Below are 22,056 nucleotides of genomic sequence, written 5' to 3'. Positions count from 1 at the left end.
CATCGGGCTTCAGTTAAACCTGCACAGCAGATTAAATCGTTGTAATATTTCAGGTGCCAACCCGCCTCCTAGGAGTGGGTTGGCTGCTCGCCCCTGTCCCGCCTCCGTTAAACTCAGAAGTCGGCCAGTTGGGGTCAGGATTCATATTTTGAATACTTTAACCTCCCACCTGACCACAACCCACCCGTTTTTTGGGGGTTAAAATTTCCCCCATTGTGTCTGTAATTGATGGTAATTCTGAAATGAGTCAGGCACTTTTTCTATGATTTTTGACTGTAGGAATTGTTGATAGTAATTTGAAAGAAATAAAGGTTTGCATTTATATAGTGCTTTTCAAGACCTCAGGGTGTTCCGAAGTACTTTACAGCCTAGGAATTACTTGTGTAGTCTAATCACTGCTGTAAATGAAGAAACGCAGGAGCCAATTTGCGCACAGCAAGCAAATAAATAACCGGATGATCTCTTTTAGTGGTGTTGGTTGAGGGATAAATATTGGCCAGGACCCTGGTGAGAATTCCTCTGCGCTTCTTCACAATAGTGTGATGGGATATATTATGTACAACTGAGAGTATGTCTCATGCAAAAGATTTGGGATTGATCAGTTCAGAAATTTACCAGTCTGGCATGTAGTTTCTACATTGTTAGTAATCTGGTACCATCAAGGGCAATTATAAATCAGAGAAATGGTGCAGGAGTTACAACTATTCAAGGGTGCTGCAGATTCACTTCGGAATCCTGAATTTGAACCTAGGTCAGAATGACAGAATGAAATCTTCCTCTCTTCTAGCAGTTAGGTTTCTGAAGGAAAAGAGTTTTCACCCAGTTCTCAGTGGGTGCAAAGTCAATTGCACAAAGCCACCCAGAAGTCAATGTATGTTGACACAAAGCTAGTACTCTGGTGCTTAAACTGTGCTGTTACAGAGCTGAAATTCCTGTGCAGATGGGCAAAGCCTATGGCAGCTCCAATGCAATGATTGTAATCCTCCATCTAATTGAAATTAAGTGATTTATTTTTCCTGTCAGGGGACACGCGGTGTATGCAGTAAGTAGGTACCATAGGTAGATTTTTTTAACTTGCTAACCAGGCATAACGATGGGGTTGTGGGTAGGCTGGCCATTATAGAAACTGCCCGAAATCAATGGAATTGAAAATTGGGTGATTTCTATAATGACCGGCCAATTCGCAGCACCAGTTTTACAGCCGGTTGAAAGCCCAGCCAATCGTCTGATCATGGAAATTGCCTTGTTAATGGGCTGTAAGCTTTTTGCTCGGGTTTGCATCAGGTTGCTGCGTATCGGAGTACACCTACGTGAATCACCACTGTAGCTCGGCAACTTTTAACCTGTCCGACCAACGTTGCAGCCTAATGTGCAATGAGACCCGAGGGAGGGTTGGTGGGGGGAGGGGGTTCTGAATCAAATCTTGGCATCTGCATAACATTTCATTTCAGCAAAGCGATGGGCTCAAGAGGAATATTGCAGTTATGTACCGTTGTGCAGAAAAAAAAAGCTGTTATTAGCAGTCACACTGTTCATGTTATTCCCAAGTTCATTTATAATTTGGAGCCCTTGTGCGAGCATCTCTAATACACAGCAGCTTCTAAGATAACACACAGCTCTTGCTGCTTCATTATTGAAGGTAGCATATAGAATACCCTCATTATAAAACACACTTTACGAGAACAAGATTGCCGCACGATACCATAGTGAGGGGAGAGGTACTGCAGTTTCTCTACAATTTTGGATGAATACAAAGTGATACTAAACGTGTCTTTATGCTTTGAGCTGTAAAGAGAAAACCGCTGTCATTGATCTTTCCTATTTAGATCAGAAGTGGAACTCGTCCTTAAAGAGACTATCCATTTTCCTGCTTTTCTGTTCAAGATTATTGAAGCCTGCATTGAAAGTGAGAGAAAATTAAAAGAGTATTATCTCAGTCGTGCATGAATTCTTTCATTAGTTTCTCCTGACCTATTCCGAATTTACAGTTATCCACAATTTTTATTATGGTAATCTATATCCTCGCAGACCTGCTGAAAGACACTGGATGCAATGAGGGTGCCAGCTAGATTAGCCAAACTGACATTGAAATGAGGCAACAGAGCATTGGGCAAGAAAAAAGTGCTTAATTATAGCCCGCGGCTTGATTGGCAGGGCTTACCTTAAGATATGTTGATGCTGCATCCACTTTTAGCCGAGCAGGAGCAGCGTGATTGGGCCTGCAGTGTCAGTGTAATGAAACGGGTCCTTCATTATGGCTAAGGCTGCAGGCACAGATCTGGGCAACTTGGAGGATCACAGCTGGCTAAGTTAAGGCCCCATCAGGACCTGGGGAGGGATTTTGAATTACTTGCTCTTCTCCAAAGATTAATGCAACCTCTACAATAGAAAATAGCCATTTTGAGCTTCCGAGATTTGATTTATATCTGAGAAAGTTATAAAAGATGTGATCTTTGGTGCTTAAAGATTAGAGAGAGCCTTGCTATATATGTTTTATCATATATATATAAAAGAAGCTACAATACAAGAAGTGCAGACTTAAAATACAAGATAATACTTATAGCGTCGTGAGAGATATAACCTGTCAATATCTGCAAGGTTTCTCGGTGAACAATCTCAAATGTGCTAACACTTGAGCATGTCCTGTTCTGCTACGAGAATGTTCTAAAGTTCTATGCTTCAATCTTATATACATTAAATCACTCATCATGTTATGGTTCTTGAGCCTGCTTTTGTAACTGGATGTCGATAGATTTAAATGTTTCCCCAAGCCAAGCAGCCTCCCAACCATTCTCGCACATTCCAAGATAGGCAGGCACAGTCAACCAACGGTTCCCACACTATGATCCAATAACATAAGATAACCACAGTTGACAAAATGTCTGCTGAACAAGGTGTACAACGACCATTACACAAGTGGCTGACAATAACAACCTTGAACCTAAAAGGCCCATTCTACTGAAAGGTCTGCAAAACGTACACTTCTCTCAGTTCCCAAGCTACGCATAATCACATCTGCCAAATGTATGAGCCCCACATGGGAGTAGTGTTGCCAAGATTAATCTCCAAGACACAGGTACAAGCAGCCCTGGAAAAAGCATTGGAGCATTAAACAAATTGTGTGTTTGTTTCATTTTCATTGAACTGTTTATAGAAACATAGAAAATAGGTGCAGGAGTAGGCCATTTGGCCCTTCGAACCTGCACCAACATTCAATAAGATCATGCCTGATCATTCACCTCAGTACCCCTTTCCTGCTTTCTCTCCATACCCCTTGATCCCTTTAGCCATAAGGGCTATATCCAACTCCCTCTTGAATATATCTTATGAACTGGCATCAACAATTCTCTGCGGAAGAGAATTCCACAGGTTATTAGTTATAAAGATATTGGAGATGGGGAAAATGACTGATTCTTGACTGTCAAACATTCTGTTGGGTAATGAATAATCTTTTCGCTTTCCAATTGTCGTGGGGAAGGATGTTTCCTGAGAGGAAGGGCATGTCGGGTGCATGGGAGTGGGGCAGTTGGAGGCAGAAGGCCAATGGAAACCTCCAGGATTATATTCAACCAGAGTCGGGAGTCGTTCTTTGGTGCACACATGGATAGGTTTAACTTGAGTCTTTGAGATTGTGCTGATTTTGTAGTGTAAAATGTTTCTGTGTTGCAGGTGACAGAAACTCGGACTGGACCTTTGGGGTGCAGCAGCTATGAGAACCTTGACTCGGTGAGTTCAGTTCTACTGCAGAGTCCTGAGAGCAGACTGCATTTGCAAGGTAAGTGCTAGGGAAGTTGTGGGGTGGGGGCAATGACGATCACGTTTCACTGTTTATACCATGCATTTATCTGACACCTCTGGCTCCCACACTGTGCGCCCAGTTTTCAATGAAGTGACTGCAGTCTTATAATGAAATGTTAAAGGTAAACATCAGCCTGGAATTTCCTGAAACTGCTGAACCAGCAAGTTACATCAAGATTTACACTGGTTTCTATGTCGCTTTGTGCCAAAATTTCCTCCAATCTCATCAGTATGTTTAAAAAAAACCAGCTTAAACAAGCAGAATTCAGCATTAACAGTCGAGCTGTGAGGAAAGCATGCAACTCAAACCATATTCCTTTAAGTCCCTCTTTATGTATGAAAATTAAAGTTTGAAGATATCAAACCATCACTGATGCACATTAGGCACAGAAAGTTTATGAAAATGCAATCCTGGATACTTTAGAATTTTAATGTGACTCATTTTGATGCCAAAAGAATGCTTTCAAAGATGCAGCAGATATAGTGCAGGTCTCAGTGAGATGTTATTCAAAAAACAGCTTAAAGAATTCACCACAAAAGCAGGCAACATGTATTTTGGTCTTTTGTAGAAGGGGGTAGAGCTATGTTAATGAGAAGGTTTTGGTAAAGGTTTCATCAATCAGCACAAACGATTGAGGAAACTTGGACGTAGCATAAAAACCGGCAAAGGAATGCAAATTTCCTCGCTATTTTGCTCTGAAGGTTGGCTTTACGCCATAATTACACCGTTGCTTTGACACAAGTTTCGAGCAAATTCCTGGCTGCCATCATGTAACCCTGGCTTCATTTTATCAGGTCACTACGATAGATGTGTATGAGGAAGACTATCTGGCCCATCCTATCTCACCCAGAAAAACACAAAGTCCTCCCAATGATTATATAAAGGACATAAATGATTGCAACGTTTATGTATCCATTACACTACCTATCAGCCATTGCGTGTCATGAGATAAATTTTGATACATTAGTTTGAACTGTGTCCCATTGCCATGTTTTTATTTGAATTCATACTTGTTCCAGGCTATTTATTATCTTTTGCCTCGCGTCCCATCCCAATAGACAGATCTCATAGACATCTTAAATATGGGCTTCAACCCCTTTGTAGGATTTTCATTTTAACAACGTTAATTTTTAATTTTATTTGTTTGAATAGCTAGCCCCTAATGATCTCAGTTGGGGATTGAGCTGGACTGAGTAATGAGTCTTGCTTAAGAGGGAGCTGCAGCAAGATGAATCCTTGGGCTGGATTTTTGGTTTGCCGTTTTCGGGGCGAAAACGGAGGTGGGGTGGGAAAGTTACCGCCCGGGTAACATCTGCACTGTGTGGAGAAATTTTTGTCATCTGGGCCCTGCGCCAGGTGCAAAGAGAGGCATTGTATGACTTTTGCGGTGCAACATGAGAACCTCGGCAACTAAAGTGTGGGGTCGGGAGCACTCCGAGAGATGCCTTGGGAGGGCAAACACCCCCTCCCCACAAAATTCACACAAACATTCAAAATACATTGCCCACACCACCACAACACAAATTGCTACAAAAAAATAAAAGAATAAACTCTGGAACTTACCTCTCTTGCATTTATCCACCTCATTGCTGCCGGTACAACTGGACCGCTGTGTTTTCCCTGGCGGTCAATGCGGGGCGCGTTTCAGGGCATACGGGTTGGGTGTTTGTCGAAACTACTGCCGGTGTCTCAACAAGAACTGTTGCTCTTCCCGGCAGTGCTTTTAAACGCCGCCGCAAAACCCAACCAGAGGATCGCGACTGGACACAAAAGAGCTCACCGCCCCATTTTCCGCCGCAGAGGGTCAAACCCGGCGAAATCCAGAGCGCAAATAACCCGAAAATCCAGCCCATTAATTTATACTGCAGCCTTTACCAGAAGGTAGAGCAGTCTGTCACATGACTCCATGCGGGACCTGGAGTATAATGCTTGAGAGCTACAATTTGCAGTGGTATTCATTTTCTGAGAGAACAGTTGAACGTCCCATCACCACTGATCATTTACTACAAAGCTCACTGGTGAGCAGGCCTCAGTGCTTGTGTGCACTTGTGCAGAGTTGTGCCTTTCCCCAAGTTGACATCAATATAATCAGGTAGCCGAGCAACAGCTGGCCACATTGCCCCTTTGTGAAGCATCCTTTGGAATTGTACTGCTTGATACTGCAGGGCTGGGTCTGGGAGGGAGCAGGTCACAGAAAGAGCCCAGAAAGTGAGTTAATACAGGAGGCAGAAACCAGCCTTGAAACCTGCAGAGAGGAACGAGCTTCTTCATTCACTCCTCAAAACACAAACCTCCTGCCGTCAATTGCCTCCAACTGGTATTTTTTTCTGTGATTGAAGGGGAACAAATCATGCCTGCAGCAAACCAAATGCCTGCATGATTCTGCTGAGGGGAGGAGCTTACTGTGATTGACATGGAGTCCAGACATTTGGATTGACATATTACATCATCACTGACCTCCACAACATTTACAAACATTGAAATCAAGGATCGTGTGACTCCTATAATTAGGGTTGCCAACCAATGTTCCCTCTTTTTTTGGGGTGCATGGCCCCATTAAGGGACTGTGCGGCCCAGTCACAGTTTTGCGCAACGCAAAACTTTATATTGAAAAAGTGGGCCGCGCACCTTATAGGAATGTTGTTGCCAACCCTCAATTGTCCTGGAGTCTACAGAAATTAAAGATTCATCTCCTGGCCACTGCTGTGAGTAACCCAGGGGAAACATCATACAGGCACTAAAAATAAATGGTGCTTTTCTTTTCATTTCCTTTGAATACTTGTTTATTAATTATAAAACTATTGGAGGTGGCATTAAAGGCCGTTTGATTGGGTAGGGCAGTTGGAGATTCGGGAGGTCATGTGATAAAACCTTCAGGAATACGTTCAACCAGAATTGACAACGCTACTTTTGTCATAGTACTTAATGTGAGTTTTTCCAAATGTTTGTTTTGTGGAGTAAAATGCTACAGAACAAAGAAAGTCTCTGCAAAAGTTTTCACAATGCAGCATGTTGCAGTTATGCAGAGTAGCCCAGCTTGCCCATTCAATTTTGGGACCAGGACCTCAAGTCTGGCACCCAAGCTCATGGTCTACAGGGCTGTAGTGATACCCGCCCTCCTATATGGCTCAGACATGAACCACATACAGTAGACTCCTCAAATCATTGGAGAAATACCACCAATGATGTCTCCGCAAGATCCTGCAAATCCCCTGGGAGGATAGATGCACCAATGTCAGTGTTCTCGATCAGGTCAACATTCCCAGCATCGAAGCACTGACCACACTCGACTAGCTCTGTTGGGCAGGCCACATCGTCCGCATGCCCGACACAATACTCCCAAAGCAAGCGCTCTACTTGGAGCTCCTACACGGCAAGCGATCCCCAAGTGGGCAGAGGAAACGTTTCAAGGACACCCTCAAAACCTTCTTGATAAAGTGTAACATCCCCACTGACACCTGGGAATCTCTGGCTAAAGACTGCCCTAAGTGGAGGAAGAGCATCCGGGAGGGCGCTGAGCATTTCGTGTCTCGTTGCCGAGAGCATGCAGAAAACAAGCACAGGCAGCGGAAGGAGCAGCGACAAACCAGACTCCCCACCCACCCTTTCCTTCAACAACTGTAATTCCCGTATTGGACTGTACTGTTACCTAAGAACTCACTTTTAGAGTGGAAGCAAGTCTTCCTCGATTTCGAGGGACTGCCTATAACAATGGCTGTACTAACTGCCCAACAGAGGCTGTGAACTCTTGTACCAAAATCAATCTAATTACTTCATTGGAACAAAATCAGGGTGGCTTATCTGCCCTGATACAGTCTCATCATCTTTCCCCTAAAATTACTGTCAGTATCAGCATTTACACTTAGAGTGAACTGTCATCCAGGGGTTTTATGGAATTTTGCCTGTGGCAGCTCTCTAAAATACCTATCCACTTAGTCCAATTCCCCTGCCCTTTCCACGTATCCATAAACATTATCTATTCAAATATTTATTCACTTTTTTAAAAGCTGTTATGAATTGTGTTTTCACCGGTGTTTCTGATAGGGCATTCCATGTTCTGACAACCCTCTGTGTTTAAAAATTATCTAAACTTTCCCTGAAATCTTTTAGTGCTGATCCTAAATTTCTGCCCTGTCATTACTGATTCATTGGCCAGTGGAATTAATTCCCTATTTCAATTATCCAAACCCCTCAAAACCACTACCAGATCTCCACTCAACCTTCTCTGTTCCAATGAAAAGAGCTCCAGTTCTGGTTTTAAGGGTTTGCAGCAACAAAAATTGACTGAACATTGATATTTGTATGTTAAATCATGACTATCTACTTGAGGATGATGGCATATTTTTGGGAAGTACATTTCACTGGAAGTTTAAGCCCCCAGTTTCCATTGGGGACAAAACACCAGTCTGAGAGCTGATCTAGAGCCAGCACGCTGAAAACACACGGGTTATGTACATATCCCAGTCAGTAAGAGTGAGTTGGGCAGCTTTTGGTTGGTTCTCAGGCCAGTTTTAAATTGTGATCCCTGTTGTTTTAAGTGACACACTTCCCTATCGGTGACATTCCAGGGAGAAAGGAGATCCAGACTAATGGAGCATCTGTTGGAGTTACAGAATTGATGCTTACATAATTCTATGCTGGAAACAAAAAGTCTTGATGTTCCTACCCTTAGAGCCAAGTCTATTGTGTTCCCCATATAAACCACCTTGGCGCTGGGGGTGGCAAACATGATGTTGCATCTTGCCCTTGAGATTCCTGGTGCTTGATAAATTAGAAATACCATCCTTCGTAAGACATTTCATTCATGATGAGAAAGAACAAAAATTAACGTGTGGAAGTTTAATTCAATGAATTAACAATTTTTTGATGCATTGGGATTGTGTGACCACCATACACCCACTCGCTGCAGCTGCGATACATTGTCATGTATTATACTGTCAGGAAGAGAAACTCAAGAATGAATGTCACCAAGTAACGTATTTAGTGGTGAGTACAGTTTTTCCATTTAAAAAAAAATTAAGAGTCTTGTTATGGTTTCACAGATTTTATTACCATCTTTTTTCTTAATGGTCTACCAGCAGTTCTTCTAAGCCAGCTTCTGTAAGCTGTACTTAGTTTGCTTTCTCAGCTCATTCAACAGTACATCATCATCATCATCAGAGGCAGTCCCTCGGAATTGAGGAAAACTTGCTTGCAATCTTAGCATGAGTTCTTAGGTGGCTGAACAGTCCAATACGAGAACCACAGTCTCTGTCACAGGTGGGACAGATAGTCGTTGAGGGAAAGGGTGGGCTGGGAGCCTGGTTTGCCGCACGCTCCTTCAACTGCCTGCGCTTGATTTCTGCATGCTCTCGGCGACGATACTCGAGGAGCTCAGCGCCCTCCAGAATACACTTCCTCCACTTAGGGCGGTCTATGGCCAAGGACTCCCAGGTGTCAGTGGGGATGTCACATTTTATCAGGGAGGCTTTGAGGGTGTCCTTGTAACATTTCGTCTGCCTGCCTTTGGCTCGTTTACTGTGGATGAGTTCTGAGTAGAGCGCTTGCTTTGGGAGTCTCGTGTCTGGCATGCGAACTATGTGGCCTGCCCAGCGGAGCAAGTGTGGTCAGTGCTTTAATGCTGGGGATGTTGGCCTGGACGAGGACGCTAATGTTTGTGCTTCTGTCCTCCTAGGGGATTTGCAGGATCTTGCGGAGACATCGCTGGTGGTATTTCTTCAGCGACTTGAGCTGTCTACTGTACATGGTCCACATCTCTGAGCCATAAAGGAGGGCGGGTATTACTACGGCCCTGTAGACCATGAACTTGGTGACAGTTTTGAGGGACTGATCTTCAAACACTCTTTTTTCCTCAGGCGGCCGAAGGCTGCATTGGCGCACTGGAAGCGGTGTTGGATCTCATCATCATAACCAAAGACTAACAATGACCCCACTTGTATTAATCAGATCATTGGAATTAATGTGGACTAACTTCATGTTATACTTTAAATCCTCTTCAAAACGACAGACTTAACCCCACCCCAAATCCCCACATCCCCCCAAATCCACTCCCATAACCCCACCCCCCCCACCCCAGCACCCCACACACCCGCACACCCCAACCCCCACCCATACCCCCCCCGCATATCCCTCCCACACCCCCACACACACCAAAACACTCCCAAACACACACACACCCCCACACACCACCACACCCCCACACACCCACACCCACACACACCCCAACACACCCCCATACCCCCCACCCACACATCCTCGCACAACCGCACACACCCACACCCACACCCACACACACACACAAACACACACAAACACACCCACACACAAACACACCCACACACAAACACACCCACACACAAACACACAAACACAAACACACACCCATATAAATACAATGGAAATGCTTGCAATTAAACACCTTAAATAAGCACGGCTTCTGACCTTAAATGATGGATGGTGTACAGCCGTGAAAATATTTCATGCTTAAAGATTTAACTAATTAATAACAATGTAACTCAAAATCAGACGCCCCCTTTGACTGAAGGGAGAGAACCAATCACAAATCGGCAGGCGTCATTTCACTGAGCCAAATTTTCTCAGGGACTCACTAACAAATGCTGTGAGCTGAGATTGGTGAACTTCGGGGACCCCAGCTTTCATTTCTCCATAATTTTAGAAAGGTAATTGAAAGACAACAGACTGCATCATCGTTTAGAATCCTGTTCAGTGTATAATTACCCTCCTTAAGGAATTTAAAATTATAAAATAACCAAAAGAACGCAGCCAGGTTTGTTTCCTAATTAGAATCATGCCTGGGAATGGAGAAAAGGTAAAATTTTCACACTCCATCATCCAATGCTGATCCAAAAATAGATGATAGTTATTATTCTTTGAACTCTTTCAAATTCACTTCTATCCTGGTAATTGTGCTGTGACTGCAGAATTGATGAAAGGTTATTTAAAAGGCCACTATCTAATTTGTTAATGTTGGAGTAATGGCAAAACAAGACTTAATAACACAGTGCCTGCATTCAATTAGCTAAGAGGCTCTCTACTTGTGATGGATATTTCAATTAAAATGATGAAACAAGGTTCAGTTGCTTTCTGCATTGACTCTACTAAAATGACCAGAATAAGTCACCCTGCGTTAGCACTGAGCGAGGAAGGGACAGGTCGGCTCCTCGACAGACCAGGGCCTCACAATGTGACATTGAATCTGGAGTTGCTGCATATTTGTCACAAAGTTCCTTCCCTGGCGCGTGGACAAGGGCTGGGGAGTCATTTCTATTTCAATTTGCTTGTGCGTGGGCTCTGATCAGTTCTCCAAGTGTTTTGGTATTTAATGTGGAATAGTAATGGGCGTCAACATTAAAATTAGCAAATGCAGTCCCAAAACTGCACATACGGCTGTTGTCTTAAATGCATCAGGACAAATATCAGGGAGGACAAATATCAGGGAGGAACAACAGCTGTCCAATCTGGAAGTGTCATCAGAGTGCACGATAGTGGTTGCCGAGGCAACATGATTGGTTATAGCATGTGAACACGCTAAAAATCTTCACAGTGAGCAATTACTTACAATGCATTCATGAGGGCCTGCCTTGACGGGAACTGTTGGGGTGTGGGTGTAGAAAAATTACAGTTTGTGTGAAATTCAGGTTCCCATCAAGGCAGGCCCTCATGAATGCATTGTAAGTAATTGCTCACTGTGAAGATGCTTAGGCTTTGTATGATAAGTTTCATTTTATTTATATGTATAGCATTAAGTAGATAAAATGTAAATGTGTAATAGTCACAAGACTGCTGTGAATTGTGTTGTGAAAATCTTGCTGAATGAAGGAGATCCAGGAGGGTTTGAACATCCAGGCCGACCACACTTGCAGCAAGTATCTCCGATTCAGCATTCCAGATCATAATTACTGAGCTGGAGGAACAGCAGGAGACACTAAATCACAAATGGGAGGTGGAGGGGGGTTTCTGGAACAGGCATTCGGAGATGTCACCCCACAGGCGAACATGGAGATTGGGAGAGTGTGATCATCCATCAGGATGGGAGGATGCATTGGCAGGAGATGCAAGCACATATCCTCTTATGGCATTGTTTTGGCAAGTAAGTTTTCAAGATGGTAAACTTGAACCAGGGATATCAGCAATGCTGCTGGCCCATGGACAAAGTGAGCTGAGTTGGCAATTACTTCTATAAACAATAAAGTGAATCCCAAATTGCGTATTGCCTCCCAGTTGGCAGGATATCGAGATAAGAGTTGGGGAGAGGGAGGGTGATCAGACAGAATTCATGGTTTATTTTGGAACTAATGACACAGGGAAAACAAATATTCAGGTTCTGCAAAACAAACAGTTTCAGGAGTTCCATGATGGACCTCAGAGTTAGAAATCTCAGAATTATTACCAGTTCCCCATGTGAACCCGTACAGGAACAGCCAGATTAAAAAGGATAAATGCTTGGCTAGAGATATAATTTAAGAGTGTAGGGTTCAGATGCCTTTGACATTGGGATTATTTCTGGAGGTTTTTCTTTGCATTGAGTTCCGGGCTGTTTTTTCAGTCAGTGCTGTTACTCTAACAAGGAAGGAAGCACAGCTTGACTTAGTTCTGGGTAATGAAGCAAAGCCATTAAATCCTGCAGCACATATCCTCATCCACACACAGCCTTGTTCTTCCATTATCCCAGCGCTTACTGAACTCCACTGGCTGGTTCTGTCAAAATAAATTGGTTTAATATCTTTGTCTTTGATTTTAAATCCCTCCATGTCTCATCCCATCCTGCCTTAATAAGTTACCACATGTATTCTCAGTTCCTCTGATACTGGTCTATTCTTGTCTCCTGCTCCACTATCAGTGACAGCTCTTTAAGTGAAAAACAACAACTTTTATTTATATAGCACCTTTAACATAGTAAATGTCCCAAGGCGCTTCACAAGAGCATTATAAAACAAAATTTGACACCGAGCCACATAAAGAGATATTAGGTCAGATGGAGGTAGGTGTTAAGGGGTATCTTAAAGGAGGAAAGAGAGCTAGAGAGGCAGAGAGGCAGAGAGGTTTACGGAGGGAATTCCAGAGCCTTGGCAGCTGAAGGTACGACCATCAATGATTGAGCAATTAGAATCGTGGATGTTGAAGAGGCCAGAATTAGAGGAGCGCAGATATCTCAGAGGGTTGTGTGGCTGGAGAGGATTACAGAGATAAGGAGGGGTGAGGCCATGGATGGATTTGAAAACAAGGATGAGACTTTCAAAATCAAGGCATTTCTTAACCGGGAGCCAATGTAGGTCAGTGAGAACAGGAGTGATGGGTGAGAGGGACTTGGTGTGAGTTAGGACACGACCAGCAGAGTTTTGGATGACCTCAAGTTTACGAAGGGTAGAATATGGGAGGTTGACCAGAAGTACGTTGGAACAGTCATGTCTAGAGGTAACAAAATCATTGCACCATTGTTCCCTGGCTTTCTCTCCAAATCCCACTATCTTCCTCCCTACCTTCAGAAGCCTCCTCAAATTTCTATTTTTCGTCTATGCTTTTGGTTCACCACTTAATTAATTTCCAGCTTTCTTTTTCCCCCTCTAACTTTGGCTTGGTATCCACATTTTTACTCTAATATGTTAGGCACACTGATGTATTTCTATACATGAGGAGTGGTGTAGAAATGTAAGATAGCGTTTTAATTACCAAAAAACTTGCCCTTTACCGAAGCCTCTTGACCTGATTATATTGTCCACCATGTCCAGTCAAAGAATGTCTTTTCATTTCCCATAGACCTTCACCAACACCACCATTGCTGAGTCGCCCGCCATCAACATCTTGGGGGTGACCATTGACCAGAAGCATAACTGGACCAGCCATATCGACACCGTTGCTACAAGAGTAGGGCAACGGCTTGATATTCTGCATTGGGTAGCTCACCCTCTGGTCACTCAAATGCTCGCCACCATCTAAAAAGTTCAAATAAGGAGTGCAAGGGAATACTCATCACTTGGTTGAATCCCTCCAGTGAGGTATCCACACCAAAGCCACTCAAACCACAGTCTTGTAGGACTTTCTCTATGACTATATTATACCTCCTCGACGTGGTCAATCGCACCATCCTGTTCCAATGCTTCTCCTTCATAGTCCAGCTTGTTGGGACTGTCCCCTCTTGGTTCAACTGTTCGCTATCTAATGTAGCCAGATCACATCTAGCAATAGGTTCTGTCTGCACCCTAGCACTGTCACTTTGAGAATCAATTAAAGATCCATCCTTGGCTAAATGCTACGTCCAGCCCTATGCCAGATTTGACATCGATTGCGGAGATAGCCAGCTTTAGTTAGCTGGCTCGGGAGTCTGGGCAGAGCAGTGACTTCACTGTCCCTGGAGAAGGGGACTATTCCGTCAGGTTTCCCGCTCCTGATCATTATCCGGTGACTCCTATTGGAAAATAGCCATGCCACGTCTTTGAGGGCACAATTACGGTTAACCGCCATGCCTGCCAGAGTCAAAAAGCCTGTCACCATTCACCGTTTAACAATTGGGGAATGGCCAGTTGGGCGGGTGCCAGAGGATTTTGAACAGTGGCCAGCGAGTCAGTGCCTTCAGGAAGGAAGAAAGCAAAGGAATATGCAACAATATAAAACTACAGCATTGACATGAGTAATAATCCTTGGTTCCCTACCTTTCGTCATCTATGTGCTGCCTATTGACAACATCTGCAGACTTGGAGTCAATTTCCAAATGTACAATGATGGCACCCAACTTTACCTTGCCACCATCAGTCTTAACCCTACTGCTGCTTCTGTACTATCAGATTGCTTGTCTAATATATTAACTTAATATTGGAAAGTTCACAGGCACCATCCCCCAACAAACTTTACCCTCACCCGACTTCCTGATTACTGTTTCACACTGTTAGTAACTTTGGCATCCTGCTTGACCTGGAGTGGGGTTTCTGACCCCATATCTTTCCCGCCACAAAGATTTCCTACTTCTATTTCCGCAACACTGGCCAGGTCTGCCTCTATCCCAGGCCATTTGCCACTGGAACTCTCATCTCTACCTTTGTGACATCCAGGCTCTACTTTTCCAATGCTCTCCTGATTGGCCTCTCATCCTTCGCCCTCCATAAACTTCAGCTCCTCCAGAACTGTACTTCCTGAATCTTATCCCGAAACAAGTCCCAGTTGCCCATCCACCCTGTCCTCACTGACCTAAATTAGCCCCCGATCCCCCAACACCTCAGATTTAAGATGCTCATCCGTATGTTTATCTGATTGGTTTTTTTTGTGCATTTGCCTTCTTTCACCACCACCATTTGCAGTTGTGCCTTCAGCTCCCTAGGTACCTCACTCTTGGAATTCTCGCTCTAAACTCCTATGCCTCTCCACCTCCCTCCTTCTTTAAGACTGTCTTTAGAAAGCACCTCTCTTTGACCAGCCCTCCTAACATTTCCTCCTTTGCCTCAGTATCCATTTCTCCTTGCGTCTCTGTGAAGCACTTTGGGATGACCTTCTGTGTTAAAGGCACTGTATAATTGATGCCATTGTTCTTCTAGTGACCAATTGTGACATAGTAAAATCTTTCACTTTCAAGAGATTGTTATGTCACAATTGTTAATCATGCAGTGTAACTCAGTGGGTGTATCCATGCCCACCATTACTTGCAGCATTTCCAGAGCAATGAATCTAAATCAATACTCCATGGTATGAACAGAAGTATAGAACTGATTTGAGAGCTGACATCTCGAGATTCAGTCAACAGTTCAAAATATCTGCCTTGGGTTTATAATGCCATCTGAGCCACCCACAATGATTTCAGCCTGATAAATGCTCCTTGGTATCCATCATGCTGCCTGTCCACAGTTGCCAAATTGTTGGTGCAGTATCACATCACGGATTCCTCCACCAGTATTGGCAATTATAGGAGCAACATTCCATTAGTAACGTTGCTGAAGTTACCTGTAAACCTACTTTCTCTTTGTTTAATAAATAGGGAATATTGTGGCATCATTGACATGGCAAAAACAATTATTGGGCTGGAATTTGCTGTCAGTGGGGAACTATTACTCTTATACTTGGTGTAAGGGGAGGAAAACCGATACACAAACTGAATTATAGGGCTTATCAGTATTAGGAGGTTCTGAGGAATCATAAGTAGCCAACAATGCATTGACCCTTAGCACAGACTGATAGAAGATGAAAATATACACTCAGTACTGAATAACACAGCCACCAAGGACAGTGGAGAGTCAACAGTCTAGAAAGATGGCAACCCTGGAAAGTAAGGTTACTTCACACGTCATGAGGAACTGAGGTAAAGTTGACACCACTGAATAACACAGTCTGGGAGGGTGACATGTGATGGGAGATGGACAGGTGGGAGGAACCATTCAGAGCCAGTCTGAGCAGTAGGCCACTTGGTGGTTTTGTAGGAGGGTCACACACCTCGAAAAATGTATAACTGTAATTGAAAACCTTTGTTCTGAGAACTGTTCATTGGAACCTTCCCTAGCATGCTCGAATAAAACCGGTTGAACCACAATTTTCATCTGAGTGATTCCGTGGTAGCTTTACGAAAGGGCGGGTGTGGATTCCTTATATCACGGAGTCCACTTCGAGGAAGAGAAGTCTTCCTTTTACCCCAACACTTGCCCATAGACTTTTTGTGGATGTTACAATCAGCCAAATATCAAGAAAATGTGGCACTTTCTACAGGGGATCTGGGACCTGTGTATACATGGAAAACAATGATGTATCTCCTTAACCTATCAGATTGAGGAATTGTTAATGAACAGCGCAGAGTCTAAACCAAGAAGTTTCAGTTAGAATATTTAATTCAATGTCAAATCAGGTACAGAAAGTAAAGTAAAGAGGGGTAAAGAAGATTGGATTAAAAGAATGAGCAATAAAAGAGACAGAAAGAAAAAGTAAAAACAAATATTTACAATTTCTATATATTTTTTGGAACCTCCAGCGATAATTAAAAGTTGAAGGAATGAGACTCCATACCTGTTAAAGTTAATTTTTAGTGCTAGAGTGGTAATTAAGACTTATGATGCTGTTAAAAAAATTACCTGCACTGAAATGGACAAGTTCTACTTTTTATCTGGTGACTTTAGTGCATATCTATGAGATAAGGATAACAACTTCACACCATTCCATGTATTTCAATGGCGAGTCTCTCGGCAAGATATCATTCTCGCATGGCTTTTGGAGGAGCAGGGCATCTCGAACAGCAACTTTCTGATTTTTGCATTTAACTGTGCATGTGTGGTCGCTGGAAGTTACTGCTTGATTTACACGTTAATAAGGGTGAGCCTCACCATTATTTTTGCCACAAAATCCAGCCCATTATCTCAATGCACGAGCAATGAAAGGGTGACCTGCTCAGTTAAATGCTTTCCATCCCTGGATGGAGATCATTTCCCTTTAAGGAAAAGGTGCAAGAATAAATCAGTGAAAAGTAATGACTGGGTGTATTATACGATGTTCATAGACCAATTGTAAGTAGCTTGTTTTCAAAGAATGCCTCAGTGCTGCTGCCAACAGTCGTTTTGAAAACAGACTGCACACATCAGCATTGGAGCAAATATATTTAACAACTACATCTGATAAATAAGTACATTTGCCGCAGGGAAAATGCTTTGAAAATCAGACTGTAATTGTCTAGCAGTTAGTTCTTTCTTCTCAGAATAATTTAATATAATTTTTGGATCCTATTTGTTTGATGAGTAACACTGGCCTATATTATCAGTTTCCTCCCTACTGAAATAATTTGTTTCTTGATTCGCCAACCCTTGCATATAGCACAAAAACAACATTCATTAACCAAGAAACCATGGAACAAAAGGGACAGTGGCAGCATGGATACGAAATTGGCTAAGTGACAGGAACTAGAGAGTAGTGGTGAACGGTTGTTTTTCAGACTAGAGGATGTTCCCCAAGGGTTGGTACGAGGATCACGGCTTTTCTTGATATATATTATTGACTTGGATGTGGGTCTATAGGGCACAATTTCAAAATTTGCAGATGACACAAAACTTGGAAGTACAGCGAACAGTGAGGAGGATAGTGATTGACTTCAAGAGGACATAGACAGGCTGGTGGAATGGGCAGACACATGACAGATGAAATTTAACGCAGAAAAGTGCAAAGTGATACATTTTGGTAGAAAGAATGAGGAGAGGTGATACGTCCTTACTATACAGTATAAATGCGCACGAGGCCCATGCTTGAGAGAAGGTCAGTCTGTGACCTGTCCTTTATTCCTTAGCACTCAAGTGATGAAGGTGGGCGGAGCTTCCCCTTTTCTACCTGAAGGTCCAGGTTAGGAGTGTCTCCCACAAGTTCACCACCTAGTGGTTATTGTTCCCACAGTGTACAACTTAGGTCAGATTATACATGGGTTACAATTCTGGTTGAATACATGACATCACCTCCCCCCTCAAAGTCTTATTGGGATCACAGGTTAAGTCTCTCTGGTGGTTTACGCTCCCTTGTAGAGCGCCTGAGTTGGGGCTCCGGTTGTTGGGCGCTGGCCTGAGTGTCTGCTGTTTGCAGTGCCTCAGGCCTATCCGGACTGCCCACAGTGACTGGGCTCTCCTCCCTTTGATTCCGGTGCTCGGTCACCTGTGGTGGAGTGAATTCTATGTTGTGTTCTTCCTCTGCTTCTTCTACGGGGTTGCTGAACCTCCTTTTTGTTTGATCCACGTGTTTGCGGCAGATTTGTCCATTGGTAAGTTTAACTACCAGAATCCTATTTCCCTCTTTGGCAATCACAGTGCCTGCGAGTCATTTAGGCCCTGAAGCATAGTTGAGGACAAAAACAGTATCATTTGCATCAATACATCGCGCCCTCGCATTCCTGTCATGGTAGTCATATTGTGACTGGTGCCTGCTCTCGACAATTTCTTTCATGGTGGGGTGTATAAGGGATAACCGGGTTTTGAGTGCCTTTTCATTAGCAGCTCTGCGGGTGGAACCCCTGTGAGCGAGTGTGGTCGGTATCTTTAGGCCAACAAGAGGCGTGATAAGCGCCTTTGTAGGGAACCCCCTTGGTTTCTGAGCATCCCCTGTTTGATTATCTGCACTGCTCGTTCTGCCTGGCCATTTGAGACCGGCTTGAACGGTGCCGTTCTGACATGGTTGATACCATTTCCTGCCATGAAGTCCTGGAATTCAATGCTTGTAAATCACGGGCCATTGTCACTGACCAAGACGTCCGGTAGACTGTCGGCGGCAAACATTGCATGTAGACTTTCTACCGTGGCAGAGGATGTGCTTGAATTTAAAATTTCACACACGATTTATTCGGAGTAGGCGTCTACGACAACCAAAAACATTTTTCCCATGAAAGGACCTGTGTAGTCCACATGGATGCGTGACCAAGGCTTGGCGGGCCAGGACCAAGGGCTAAGGGGGCCTTCCCTGGGTGCATTGCCCAGCTGGGCACACGTGTTGCACCCGCGAACACAAAGTTCCAGATCTGTGTCTATCCCTGGCCACCAAACGTGTGACCTGGCAATTGCCTTCACCATGACAATGCCCGGGTGCTCATTGTAGAGTTCTCTGATGAACACCTCTCTGCCCATCTGGGGCATGACTACGCGGTTTACCCAGAGTAGGCAATCGGCCTGAATCGAGAGTTCATCCCTGCGCCTGTGAAATGGTTTAAATTCCTCAGGGCATGCCCTGTACGTGGCTGTCCAGTCCCCATTCAGGACACATTTCTTGACTAGAGACAATAGCGGGTCTCTATTTGTCCAGACTTTAATCTGACGGGCTGTCACGGGTGAGCCTTCATTTCCGAAAGCTTCAACAGTCATGACCATCTCAGCAGCATGCTCGGTAGCCTTCTCAGTGGTGGCTAGTGGAAGCCTGCTGAGTGCATCGGCGCAGTTTTCGGTGCGCGGTCTGTGCCGAATTGTGTAGTCATAGGCGGCTAATGTGAGTGCCCACCTCTGTATGCGGGCCGATGCGTTTGCATTTATGGCCTTGTTGTCGGCCAAAAGGGACGTTAGGGGTTTGTGATCTGTATCCAGCTCAAATTTCCTGCCAAACAGGTACTGGTGCATTTTCTTTACCGCATATACACATGCGAGCGCCTCCTTTTCGACCATCCCGTAGCCCCTTTCTGCCTGGGACAGACTCCTGGAGGCATAAGCTACTGGCTGTAACTGACCCTTGGCATTGACATGCTGCAACACACACCCGCCACCATAGGATGACGCATCGCACGTTAACACAAGTTTCTTACATGGGTCATATAGCGTTAACAGATTTTTGGAACATAACAAATTGCGTGCTCTATTAAAAACCCTTTCCTGGCTGTCCCCCCAGACCCATTCACAACCTTTGCGTAGGAGCACGTGTAGCGACTCTAGCGGCGTGCTCAATTTGGGAAGAAAGTTACCAAAATAGTTCAGGAGCCCCAGGAATGAACGCAGCTCCGTCGTGTTACGGAGTGTGGGTGCTCTCTGGATCACTTCCGTCTTGGACGCAGTAGGGCTGATCCCGTCTGCTGCTACCCTCATCCCCAGGAATTCTACTTCTGGAGCTAGGAAGTCGTACTTCGCCTTTTTCAGTCGCAGCCCTACCCGGTCCAGTCTGCGTAGCACCTCCTCCAGGTTATGGAGGTGTTCTTCCGTAGCATAACCCGTGATGAGGATGTCGTCCTGAAAAACCACCGTCCCTGGAATCGACTTGAGGAGGCTTTCCATATTTCGTTGGAAGATCGCGGCGGCCGAGCGAATCCCGAACGGACATCTGTTGTACTCAAACAACCCCTTGTGTGTCGTGATGGTAGTCAGCTTCTTCGACTCACTCGCCAGCTCCTGGGTCATGTAAGCTGAGGTCAGGTCCAATTTTGAAAAAAGTTTGCCACTGGATAGTGTCGCAAAGAGGTCCTCCGCTCTCGGTGGTGGGTACTGGTCTTGGAGTGACACCCGATTGATGGTGGCCTTGTAATCACCACATATTCTGACCGACCCATCCGCCTTGAGCACCGGCACAATCGGGCTCGCCCAGTCACTAAATTCGCCTTCTATGTTTTTCCGCATCACGTATGGCACCACTCTGGCCTTGTGGTGTACTGGCCTGGCATCCGGATTTATGTGAATCACTACCTTGGCCCCCATGAAAGTGCCAATGCCGGGTTGAAATAATGAGTCAAATTTGTCCAGGATCTGTGAGCATGATACTCGCTCCACAGAGGAAATTGCATTGACATCGCCCCATTTCCAGTTCATGACAGCAAGCCAACTCCTCCCCAGTAGTGCGGGACCGACCCCCAGGACAACCCAGAATGGCAACCTGGTCTCCGAATCTTTGTGGGTCATGACTACCGTGGCGCTGCCTAGCACCGGAATGATCTCCTTTGTGTAAGTCTGTAGCTGTGCATCAATCGCCGATAATTTTGGCCTCCTGGCCTTGGATGCCCACAACTTTTCGAACTATTTGATACCCATCAGGGATTGGCTGGCCCCCGTGTCTAGCTCCATTGATACTGGGATGCCATTGAGGAGCACTTTCATCATTATCGGAGGCGTCCTGGTGTATGAACTGTATACGTGCTCCACATGAACTCGCTGAACTTCAGCTTCCAGTGATTTCCCTCAGCGTTCATTTCTGCAATTTCTGCAGGTATTTTGCTCATCTCTGCAAACTCCGGCTGAGTGGGTGCCTCCACGCCTCCAACATGAGCTGCTGTTGGAAACAAAAGGTCCCTTGCCAGTCGATCGTCCCTGACTGCCCCTGTTATTGTCCTTGAGTGCGCCATTAACAGGTATTGATGGCCTCATTACTGGCCGCATTGTCCCTTGCAAAGGTGTGAATCGCTGTTCAGCTTGCCATTGTCTCTGTCGAATTCCCCCTCTGGGTTCAACTACATGTTGGGGCATGCCCAATTGCCCTTTTCTGCCTGGAGAACTGTGTGCTGCTTTAACAATGTTGAATCTCTGTCCCAACCATTCCTTAACACAGTACCTCTCGTCTGTTCTCCTCGTGGCCATGCTCGCTTGGTTTAAATCCCAGTTTCTCGTCGCCATTGATACATCCTTACTATACAGTATAAATGCGCCCGAGGCCCATGCTTGAGAGAAGGTCAGTCTGTGACCTGTCCTTTATTCCTTAGCACTCAAGTGATGAAGGTGGGCGGAGCTTCCCCTTTTCTACCCGAAGGTCCAGGTTAGGAGTGTCTCCCACAAGTTCACCACCTAATGGTCATTGTTCCCACAGTGTACAACTTAGGTCAGATTATACATGGGTTA

General features: G+C 44.6%; 1 protein-coding gene across 1 annotated transcript in view; it reads left to right on the top strand.

The window, feature by feature from the left end:
- brinp1 (bone morphogenetic protein/retinoic acid inducible neural-specific 1) overlaps positions 1 to 22,056 on the top strand; it is a 242,986-nt gene that overhangs the window by 190,031 nt on the left and 30,899 nt on the right. The window contains exon 4 of the mRNA XM_070863425.1: positions 3,670 to 3,775. Within this exon, the coding sequence (XP_070719526.1) occupies positions 3,670 to 3,775 (106 nt within the window). The remainder of the gene's footprint in view (positions 1 to 3,669; positions 3,776 to 22,056) is intronic.

This window comes from Pristiophorus japonicus, chromosome 20 (assembly GCF_044704955.1).
Source record: "Pristiophorus japonicus isolate sPriJap1 chromosome 20, sPriJap1.hap1, whole genome shotgun sequence".
NCBI classification, from domain to species: Eukaryota; Metazoa; Chordata; class Chondrichthyes; family Pristiophoridae; genus Pristiophorus; species Pristiophorus japonicus.
This window is presented reverse-complemented; position numbering and strand designations above follow the sequence as displayed.